Source organism: Mesitornis unicolor, unplaced genomic scaffold (assembly GCF_000695765.1).
Source record: "Mesitornis unicolor isolate BGI_N332 unplaced genomic scaffold, ASM69576v1 scaffold3055, whole genome shotgun sequence".
Lineage (NCBI taxonomy): Eukaryota > Metazoa > Chordata > Aves > Mesitornithiformes > Mesitornithidae > Mesitornis > Mesitornis unicolor.
The window spans coordinates 3225-15101 of NW_010184621.1; the positions used below are offsets into that span (position 1 = coordinate 3225).

An 11877-nucleotide genomic window follows, 5' to 3' on the forward strand; every position below is an offset into this window, starting at 1 on the left:
AGATAGCAAATCCTGGAGGTCAGCTGCACCATGGATGATTCCATCAGCCCCTCCCTGTACATTATCCTGTTGGATATTTTCATCCATCAGACACATTATAATTGGCTCTTTACCTTAGACATACATGAGCCAGACTCTCAATCTCCACTGTATATTTAGTTAATTCTGTATATTTGGAAGTGTTTTTTTCTTGCCGTTGCACAGAACTGCTCCTGAATCTTCCTCTGAGACTCCAGATTGCCAAGCACGTATCAACAGTCTGAAATGCATCCTGTCCAAGAAACAGAAGACTCCGGTGAGTTGAAGAATTCCAGGGAAACATCCAAATTTTAGCTAACTTGGTCAACTTCGAAACTTGCTGCAAGCCTAGGGACCATCTCAAAGTATTAGGAAATCAAGCAAGTTCTAATAATTTTAATCTTTATATACATATATACGTATGTATGTGTGTGTATATATATATATAATCTATATGTTGCTGCTAACTCTTGAATTTCAGATTCAGATGGCATCTTTGTGAATTAATTACTGCATTTCTAAGGGTAGGGGAAAGAGGAGAGGAATATAAATGTTGTTCTTGGCCGCCACATTTTGAGTGGACATACATGCCAAACACTGAAGCCAGATTTTGACCCATATAGTTTAAAAAAAAGAAACCACATGACCACGTGCTGTTTAACCATAGGCTAAGAGCATCCTACAGGAACATCTGCTCCCTGGTATTTATCAGTCTTGGTAAAAAAAATAAACAAGCATGAGAAAAATCTAGATCCAAATTATGAGAAAATAAACTCCAGGAACATAAATATGAACAAACTAATGGGAGGTTAAAGAATATAAAAGGCATATGTTATTCATTTTGGAGGGGTTTTTTATTAGCATTTTGGTTGTATTTCAGGAATGTCCCACTTCTATAACAAGATGTGTGTGCTACATTAGCACAAGAACTTAAAGTATTATTTTGTCCCTAGAGCTGGGACATTCTGTAAGCGCTTTCCTCATTGTACAAAGGATTTCCAACTCTCAGTAAATTGGAATCGTATTGTTTCCCCAATGTAATCTTCCTGCTTCTCGCACTGAAATTAGGACATTTAAACCTCTGAGGCTTTATGATTAACAATTTCAAGGCTCTGTCAGTCTGAAGTTTGGGGTTTGAAAGTCAAACTCTCCTGTTTTCCCATGATTAATTTTTTGTAGATTTTACAGACAGAATAGAGAGGGATTTGTATTGGACAGTCGCATGTTAATTATTTGGTTGTAATAAGATAAAGTCGAGCAATCTAGCATAGCTGCCTTTTTTCCCCACAAAGAAACACTGAGAAAGTTCCTTGATAGAAATGAACACTCTTAAAATTAACAAGAAGATTTTGCTTTCAGAAGAGCTTGCAGTTTCTGAAGGAAAATTAATTTATCACATTCTTTTTTACTGTTCCTCAGACCTAAATCTGTTCCTCACACCTTATCTTCACAGATGCAAATCCAGCTGTGTGTGTAGAGTCACCAACCTGCATTTAAAACTCATAATCTGTATGAGTTAACATGGCTCAATGCGCCCTTCCTAGGGCACACCCTAGTGCAAAACTCCCCAGTGGAAACAAGACCTAAAACAAAACCTGTCATTTTGTGTTTCACTTGGATAAATGCAAAATTCTGATTTGGTTGTGTGATGCTTTATTTTTCAGTAGTCCTGGTGTAGACCAAGAAACCATTTTTCACCCAGAGATGTGAACACTTTCCCACAGTCATGTAATCTAGACAGCATGAACAGTAGCTACCAGGAGATCGTCCAGATGGGTTTAACAAATGCTACCAGTCTGGGAAGATTATTTCTTCAAAGAACAAAATAATTTTACTTGTTTTTAGGCATGGTTAGTCCTGGCTGAAAAAAGTTTCAGAGTATGGTCTTGTCTTTCATAGGCAATTGTATTGATTCTGGATTTTGGCTCTTTGTTGTGAGATTGTAGTGCTCAGATACAGCAAAAACATTTTTTTGTCTTTCAATCTTTTCAGCTTTCTGCTCGAGGCCCCTGGTCCACGTGGCCTGCATATGCACCTGGGCAGACTGCCCTGAAGAATCACAAACCCTGCTGCGCCCCAGAGGAGAGACGGCCTGGGTAAGCTCAGCCTGTACTACTGGTTGGTCACCAAGACTGCTGGAAGCAGTTTTTGAAAACTAAGACCTTAGAGAGCAGAACCTCTTCCAGTGTTAGTGAGATCAGTGATGTTGGGTTACCCCACAGGAGTTCAGCACGACAGAGCAGACATTGTTGGCTCTGACTAGTAGCTCTGTAAATGTCAAGTATTTACATAATAGCGAGTCATGCATAGTATAAACGTTACCATAAAATGCTATCATTTAATGATGCATTGACCAGCATTACACAGAATGCTGTCAGGGCCACAGGTACACCAGCAGGCTCTGCAAGCTTTTCTCCTGTCCAGCATTTGGGTGCCTGGTCTCAAGACTGGTTCCGATATGGCACATCTGTGAGAAGCCTTCACTCAGGCTCCCTCACCTTTGGTTCTTGCTGGAGCTATGGTGTAGCCACATCTGTCTCACACCTCACTGACCTGACTTAACATCCCAGCTTGATATCAGACCTTACTCATCATTGCAGACTTGCCTGACCACCACTGAACTATGGATGACCCGGCTACCAGCAAAGGACCTGCTCTGCTCTTCTCATTCAGGTCCTGTGGCATTGCGCTCTGCTGGGCAGCTACTCTCCCTGGTTTCCTTGCTGTCGCCCTGTGAGATCCCAGCTGCCCTTGAACACAGACACCCAAACCCCCAGGGGTAGGGGAAGAGGATGCAGAGCCTGTTGGTGCACTCAGGGCTCTGAGAGACTGCAGGACACACTTGTGGATGATATAATAAGGATAGTTAGGCTTTTTAGTTTTAATTCTAGCTGGTTTTAATATGAAATATGGATGATAACATCGAGCAAAGGGACATTTGGCCTAAAGCCTCCTGAGGAACCTAGAACCTCAGGAGATGTACTACATTACAAGTTCTTTTTTTCTAATGGCTGTTTTCCTTGACCAATTTCAAATAACATAATTAGTATTTATTCTTTTCTGACACGGAGAACACCCTCACCTGGCTATTTAGGCCAAAAAGCATTATGAAGTTCTTAAACTGAGTAGTAATAGCAGAATGTCTTGAATAGATTCCTGTTCCATCAAGGAATTTTAAATCATCCCATGTATGCTTTGACAGAATACGTATATACTACAGTAAAAAGAAAAGGTCCTGCTGTGAAGCAATGGGCAGTGGGAAGAAAACCAAGATCCTTCAGCTGATTTATTATGAGTTCATTCTTACTTATATGACACACACAAGTCCATGCGTCCGTTCTTTTCCTGTGTCTCTGCAGCAATAAACAGGACATTCTCACTGTTCCAAAGCCACGGTACTTGGAGGTACTGGAGTCCTACTTAAAGGAAGAGCTGCAGTCTCTTGATCTGACTAAAGACAACTCCCAGGAACTGAAGTTACAGGTCTGATACATGGAGATTTTTCACTTGAAAGTACATGCTGAGATGGATTACTTAAAGTGGTCATCCAAAGGAAAAATTAGATGAGTAGATGAGAAGAGCAGGCACCTGTGGGTAGTATTGGATGAGTGGGTTTGCAACTTACATTAGTAAACTTGCACAAGAAGTAGTTCATTTGTACGTTGGCTTTATATAGAAACATAGAATAGTTTGGGTTGGAAGGGACCTGTAAAGGGGCATCTTTAAAGCAGAGACATCTTCAACTACAGGCCTTGCTCAGAGCCCCCTCCAACTTGACCTTAAATGTCTCTAGATGATCTCCCTCTGGACATTGAGCCATTGACCACTACCCTCTGGATGTGACCATCCAACCAATTCCTCATCCACCAAACAATCCATCCATCAAATCCATCTCTCTCCAATTTAGAGAGAAAGATGTTGGGGGGGACCATGTCAAAGGCCTTACAAAACTCCAGATAGATGACATCCTTATCTCTTTCCCTAGTCAACTGAGGTAATCACTCCATCATAGAAGGCCACTAGGTTGATCAGGCAAGACTTACTCTTGGTGAAGCCGTGCTGGCTGTCTCGAATCATCTCCCTGTCCTCCATGTGCCTCAGCATAGCTTCTAGGAGGATCTGTTCCATGATCTTCCCAGGCATAGAGTTGTTCAAGTCTCCTTGTGTACTCCACATCTTCTGTAACTGTTTCCACTTTCAAATCAAAGCCCTAGTCTTCAAAAAGATGTGGTAAACTAAAATAGATGTGAAACAGAATTTAGTCACTACACTCCTGCAGATTCCTGTGTAAACCTATAAAGCAGCAAGTGTGTAGGTTCCCAAATTTTCACTGCAAAACCTCTAATTTCTGAAGTTAGGTTTCTGCATGTGACAAAAAAGGGCTTTCTCATCTAGGTCTTGCCTGAGCCTAATCAGGATCTCCAAAATTCACAGCTTCTAATGGGTCTGATCCTGGAAGGTCTGTTGTGAGTGTTTGAGGATACACCTCATGGAGATGTTGAGAACCACCACTTCAATTCAAAACACAGAATAGGAGTGGGTGTTTTTGTAATACCTTGCAATTAGAGCATTTATGCAGACTGGGAAGTTTGGATTAAATTTTCTTCGCACAGCTTAATTCAAATTCTCATTTCCAAAGGAATTCTGTAGTGACGGGGAAAAAAGTGGTAGATGGAAGAGAATGGAGGGAAACAAAGAGTAACTAATGGCAAGAGAAAATAGACATCTCATAACTGTGCTTATGGATTTAAAATATTTTTTACTGTCTTACCTGACATGTTTAATGGTATTTAGTAGGGAGGCACACTTAGTGAGAACATTATCTATTGCTAATGAAGTCCTCCCATGGCCCAGATACAACACAGGAGTTTGACTATCCTCTCTGAACAGGTTTTACTCTGCCAAGAAGGACAACACCTGCAGAGAGACGCTCTGTGCTCTGCAGAGCTTGCCATTTCATTTAACAAAACAGGCAACAAAAGCAGCAATATGATCTTGTAACGTATCTTTAACATCCATATTGTAACTCAAGTTCTAGTCAGCTCTGTCTGAACAGTATCGTTTTCATTTTGGAGCTGTGCCCTGCCAGACTTGCTCAAAGTTTCTCTTTGGCCACTAAAATGTTTCCTTGCTCTCCATTGTGCTGTGGGGCCTGTCAACAGGGGAGAGAACTCTACCTTCATATCACATATTTGGGATGGCAAATCGAAGATGGAGAGACAAAATAAAATGTGGTAGCAGTATTTTCATACTAATTCTCACTGTCATTAGATGCCATTTATATTGGGCAAAACAACTACCTGAAATCTGAAAAATGTGCCACTGAATATTTTCTCAAGCTCGCTTTCTTCTCTTAGCCCTACAGAGAGACCTTTGAATTCTTCATAGACAACTTCAAGACCTACAAGCCCTTGCTGTCAGCTATAAAGAATGAATATGAAGTTACTTTGGGTAAGCTTCTGGACTTTGACCTGTGGGGAAAATACACTAATGGAGACATGTTCTCACAGAGCTTAGCTGTGTTGAATACATATATAGGATAAACAGCCAAAATAGATGTCAACTGGTAAAACTACCTTTCTGGTCTATTTCCTTCATATATAAGATGAAGTTCTTGGAGGATGGTTGTTTTTTTCCAACAGTATTTTAGATTTAGATTTAAGACTTTCAGATTTTTTAAATCTTTACCACATACACAGTTCAGACAACAGCAGCGTCTCAAGGTTTTTCTGGGACAATCACATTTGCAGTGGAGTGTATCGTACTAGTACATTTGGATGCACTTGCTCTGTTAACATGAGGCTTGAATTTCTCCTGAAGCAAGGCAGGGCAGTGAGCTGAACTGGCTGTTCCCTGGCCATTCTTGGTGTGCTTTAAACTTTGCTTGGCACTCAGATACCACAGTGATACCAGTACTTTGTAAACAATGACAGAAGGCTAGAAATAGACTGTAACCAGGAGCTCATTTCACACTGAGCACCAAGCAGCTATCAAATGTCAACAGTTGTCTACTGGGACAGACTCTTAAAGGATATATGTTATTTATCCTATAACACGTTACCTGGGCTACCTAGTCATAGTCCCTCATTATAGACGAAAGTCTTTCTTTGCACAGTATCCTTCAACCAGGTTAATAAGTCAATTTTAATCGCTGTATATAAACATTTTTTTAAAATCAGTTTCCTTCCAGAACTCTTTAGTAAACTTTTCTTTGGGAAGCAACGGAATGCCAGTGGACAAATATGCCATGGTAGCAAGTGTACTTGAAGCTCTAAAAATAAAACAAATGAAATATTTTATTTTTTTTTTTAAGTTGAGGTTGAGATCCTCCCACCTTTCTGTATATTGAGGACAAACTCATTTTCCTAATTACAGGTTTTACATTGCTAATGAGGCCTGCATGACATCCATGCCCTTTTAGCTAAGGCTATTGGGAATTATCTGTAATTTCCAGGCCTCCTCCTCCCTGCCTAGCCCAGACAACAGCTTACCTGCCCAGCCAGAAAGCAGTGATCTAATCCAGCCCAACAACTCATGGCCACAGACACAAGAAGGTCCCACTTCCCAGTCCTGATGGTGCTCGCCCACTGCTCAGACTGCACCAGCTCTGCTGCTTACTGGACACCTCTATGAGCTGAGTCAGCTCATCCAGCAGGAAAACCAAAGACCAAGAGCTGCAAAGTTTCCTGTTGGCTTAGTGAGTTGAATTGCTCTCAAAAGTGTCTGTGCTAGGGAGGAGACAAAAGCAAACATCTGAGAGCAGAAAGAGTGCAAAAGAAAGAGAAAAAATAAAGAAATATACTGTTTTGTAGAACTGTACTCCTAAGTACTTATTTTTATTCTTAAATTATGTCTGATTGTGCTTAAGAAAATCAGCTTCTTCAAAATCTGAGACATGTGGCCATTCTGAGGGCTTCTAATATCAGATTTTTATGTTCTGTTTATAGTCCCTCACTACAGTGCTTGCAGTGTTAAGGTGCAGCTTTGGAGCTGATAAATGGGACAGTTTGCTTAAGGAGATGTCTCATCACTCCACATACTCTACCTGTAGTATTTTAGCTCCTCTTGAAACTGAAACTAAGCCTTCTCTATATCACAGCATTGTATTTCTCAGTCAACTGGCTATTATCTTTGTAGTCTGATTTAGCAGCTTTGTCTCACTCTGGTTTTTCTGCCCTAGTCATATATCCTGTGCTAGCTTAGCCTATATGACATATTTAAGGTGTTCACCACTGCACCCACTGCCAGAACAGGTTCTCCCCTTAAATGCTAGCATTACAACATATTCTCTGCTCAGTTGGAATAATCCAGTTGAAAATAAAGGTATTTTTAAATGTTGTCCTAAAACTGCACTGCTTACACTGTATATTTAGCTGTATCGTTTTGGCAGCATGATGTTTGAAGCAGTAAGGTGGTAGCTGGGCATGCAGACCAGAGAAGGTGGCTACCTCTGATGGGAACAGGGATGTGCAGCCTGTACTGGCTGCTTGCAACTGTTTGTCTTCTGCCAGAACTGGACATAAAACTGCAGCTGTAGCTCCTTGCAGTATTAAGGTTATGCTGAGCCAGCACTGAGGCTTTACAACATCGTTTCTGGAGTAAATCCACATGAATGTGAAGGTACTAAGCAGAATTTGGACAGTAGCACTGTGAAGGAGAGAGCCATCAAATCCCAACAGTTTTTACCTTGATCTGAGATAAAGGCTAAGACAAAGCTGAATGACAGAGTAGGTCTCCACTTCAGTGATGTTATCCCCAGCTGAATCTATTTCTTGATTAAAATAATACTCAGGTTGCTATGTCCACAGGGCCTTCACATTGACACCTTTGTGGTGCTAAGGCTGCTGGGTCCATCCAGCAATTCTGTATGTGCAATGAGCTGCACCACAGCCTGAATTCTTCCCAAGTGGCAGAATGTCTGTCCTTTCTTGGCATAGGGAGAGTTATGAGAGTCATCAGAGCGCTAATGTTCTCAGATGGCACTGGCCAGTGTCCACCCTACAAAGTCATCAGTTTGGCAGCCAATGAGTTGTGCTCGAAGTTGTGATATTCTAGGCAGCGACAGTTAAAAATACTGTTGTACTTAAAGGGCCTTGCTTGTGGTCAGGATTCAGTTGTGAAACACATCAAACTACGCCTCAAAACAAGTTTGCTGAAGTTTTAGCACAGTCACACTGAGCAACTAAACAGCACAGTGGCAGAGTCCCTGTGCCAATGCTTTCATTTTTGGCCAATGCTTTAATTTTTTGCCATCTCTTGTCCTCATACAAGTATCATAGCAAAAGAGTTTTCAAAACCTTCGGTACAGTTATAGCTTGGGAAGGAAATTCACACCCAAGTATAATAAGAAAAGTAGTTCCTGTTCTTAGATTTATGTTTGCATTTTAACTTTTAAAATGCAAAATCTGTTGCATAGTATTTGTACATGAACACTAACACCAGGTTTTATTGAGGGGGAAAAAACCTCCAAGTCAGATTATTCAGAATCCACATTGATATGCACAGCTGGATTAAACAGGGGGATATAATCCCAAAAGATACTACTCCCAGTCCTTAGGCACTCACCAGGCCAAGCAGCAAAAGCTCCATGTTCAGCCCCACTTCCTACCAGCACGGTTTTGGGGTTGAATATCCAACAGCCCAGCTAAGTAAAACTCAGGCATCATTGCTCATTGTGAGAACTCACATCTGCTTTCTTTAGCTCATCAGAAGGAGATAATTCGTGCCCTAGAGCCCCTGAAGGGGATGGTTACAACTGTGTCCGAGGAGTGCACCCAGAAGATACTTGCACTGCAGGAAAAGGAGAAAGATGAGATAACTATGTTAAAGCAAGAGAATCAACATTTGTTAAAGCTCATTGACAACATGAAGGAAGAAAATAATTCTCTTCAGACTCAGGTAAACTAGATGATAATGAGTCAAATTTTTCCCAGCTTTAGTTGGATGTATTTTCTACTTTTGATCTCTTACCTCCCAGCCTCTTGTCCTTTGATGCCAGTAGAAATTCTGGAGCAGGCATGAACATCTGGCAGGGTGGTGATACTGGAGCTTGGCCAGCTCCAGAGAATATCCTGTTCTCTTGGGACAGGCTGTGCTGCCGCTGCCATCTCTTGTCCCATCTGGCTCTTCCAGTGTTGCATTTGAAGGGGGGAGGAAATAAATATCTTCCTGGTACTAATGTTTTAAGTTCTTACATAAAAGTACATGCACTCCTTTACAACACTGTATTTCTTAGCATCTTTAAACCAGTCCAAGAGTTCCCACTGATGCCATGTTCCTGATCAATTCAAGCCTCTGTTTCCTGCAGGTGGAGTATCTGCGGACGAGCGTAGCTGAGGAGTATGCTCGCTATCTCAATGAGTATGGTGCCCGCAAACTGCTTCTAGCAAAACTGAATTACATTCACAGTGAACAGCTGGACAGGACACCTCACCAAGCCTCAGCAACAGGTAGAGAAAGCAGATCTCTGTAAGAACCTGTCCTGCACAGACACATAAATACACAGTCTTGGTTACAACACTACAGTAAGAATTCAGAGTCTCTCTGACATACTTTCAGATATGCTTTGATTCTTAAAGGAAGTTTGACAAAATCCTAACTGAAAAGTCCATTAATGGGTAAGAAAGGGAATAGGCAGGGATGTAGCTAATAGTCTGATCCAATTCAGTAACTCATTGCTTGTATTCCCATATGCTCTTGCTTAGCACAACAGGTAAATTGAAGGCAGGAGCTGCCCAATGCAAATGTTTCTTACGCTTTTTGACTTCAGTGCCAACAGTCAGCACATCTTACCCAGCCACAGCTGCCAGCTTTGTGCCTGTCCACAAGGATGGACAAAACTGCTGAAATTCAACAAATACCAGACACTGAGGTTACTCAGGGTGGAAGTGACCCTTTCAGCACATGATCTTTATTGATCCGCAGCCAGGTTACAGACACCCACCATGCCACTGCTTCATGCTCACGGGCTGCAGCTGTTGTATCTGCATACAGGCTCAGCCACCCGTGATCCTTTCTGTTAATCAAAAGCAAGCTCGAGCCTCTGAATATATATGTGTGTGGGAGAGGAGGCAGGACAGTGGGTGGGAGTGTGAACACTGTGATATACTCCTGGACTTGCAGTTCTTTAATAATGTTACAGCCTGTACACATTCAGCTCTTGCTGATGCTTTGTAGGGTTATGTGGTCTAAAACCTTAATAGATTATTTAGAAAAATACAACTGCAATTTTACTGTCCTGGGCTTTCATAAATGGCTGCTGTTTAAAGATGTCAAGGGTGAAGATGAGGCGACATTAAAGATAGCATTAAAGATGACTCGGGAGGACCTCACAAAAGTCCAGAGGACGCTGGATCTAATGATAGCAGACTATGCAGATGTTGTGCCCAGGAAAGATTTTGACTTACTGGAGAAAAAATACTCTGATTTACTTCAGAAGGTGAGCATAAACTCCTATTTTTCAAGCTACACTGCATAAATACAAACATAACATCAGTAATCAGGTTGGGATGGGGACTTAGTAAACCAAGAGCTCATATGAGAGCATTTCTTTGTACATGAAATCCATTAAGAGCTACTATCTTCTAATCCTCAAAAGCTCCCTACCTACTGGAATCTCAGGCTGTCAGAGCACTCAGAATTAGTATATGTCACAAACCTTAACATCAGGTTTAACTGAGTTAACATCATAACAGCAATAATGGCCCACAGACCACCAAGAGCCCACAGATAACAGCTTGGCAGCTACTGTCTGAAGTCATCATATATATAAGTAAATTAACCAGGTTCACCTCACATACACTGCAGAGTTTTGTCCACACACAGCTAACTGAAACTACTGCTGGGCTACTAATGCTTACCTGTCTAGCTGGTTTTTTGTCTTTTCCAGTACTATTAAATGGCCTCTTTAGCCTACTCCAAGGTCATAAACCCAACTCTGGGCCTGATCAATGCGTTTTCCAGCTATGAAAGAACTGGATTAGGTTCCTCACGTTGTATCTGCTTGCTGCCTTTTCAGAATAAATGTTTGACTGCTTTGGCTTGCACTGGAGATGCACAGGAGCAATGCCATGTCACATGCAGGACAGCAAAGGGACAACACGCACCAGTGGCTAGGATGGGGTCTGCTTCCAACCCCGCAGTGGCAGAGTGGCAGTGACCTGGTCTCTAGAAGGAGGATGAAAAAGAGAACACATTGGATCCCACCATGTAGTTAGTGCACAGCTGTTAAGAAAGATGGATGGAGAACTCCAGGAAGGCAGAAAAGATCTTCCCTATCTTTGCACTTCAGAAAAGGAGTGCTGGGCTCTTTGAGAAACATTTGGGCCATTGGCAGCTCCATTCCCAGCTCTTTTCCAGCCCTGACCATCAGCACAGTTCAACTCACTCTTCATGACCCTACATTATGGCATAATAAATACAGACATAGCCCTCAAAAACCAGACTAGAGCTGTGGTTACCTCTGAATCACTATTTGCTTTTGTAGTAGTAGAGCAAATCATATTTAAAAAACCCACTTTCTAAATAAGGAATAGTGGATCTGAAGGGGATGCATGTAAGAATTTCTAGGACAGAAGCCTATGTTTCTCCTGCTCTCTCCTAGTAGATTAAGATCTATTATAAACACAAAACCAGGTATAAAAGGATCATTGACATGTTTTGTCAGAAGTTTCTGTAAATGGTAACAATAAAATTTAATAAATTATTTCTTTTTCTTCTGATCTGCAAGCAATTAGCCAGGTACAGCTCTCTGTAAGTCTGTGGACAACACTGAGTGCTCACCAGAGCTGAAAATTCCTCTTACCCTGATTAGTTTGTTACAATCCTCCTTTCTGTATGCTTTAGATGAAGGCTCAGCAG

The 11877-nt window shown here is 41.5% G+C and overlaps 1 protein-coding gene across 1 annotated transcript in view; it reads left to right on the plus strand.

Annotated features, from left to right (window-relative positions):
• Positions 1-204: 204 nt before the first annotated feature.
• TSNAXIP1 (translin-associated factor X interacting protein 1) overlaps positions 205-11877 on the plus strand; it is a gene marked incomplete at both ends in the record, with an annotated part of 17472 nt that continues 5799 nt past the window's right edge. Inside the window, 8 exons of the mRNA XM_010184509.1 lie at positions 205-295; positions 2011-2114; positions 3378-3501; positions 5376-5469; positions 8720-8916; positions 9326-9467; positions 10287-10456; positions 11863-11877. The exon at positions 11863-11877 is cut by the window's right edge and continues 169 nt beyond it. Coding sequence (XP_010182811.1) covers positions 205-295; positions 2011-2114; positions 3378-3501; positions 5376-5469; positions 8720-8916; positions 9326-9467; positions 10287-10456; positions 11863-11877 — 937 coding nt within the window. The remainder of the gene's footprint in view (positions 296-2010; positions 2115-3377; positions 3502-5375; positions 5470-8719; positions 8917-9325; positions 9468-10286; positions 10457-11862) is intronic.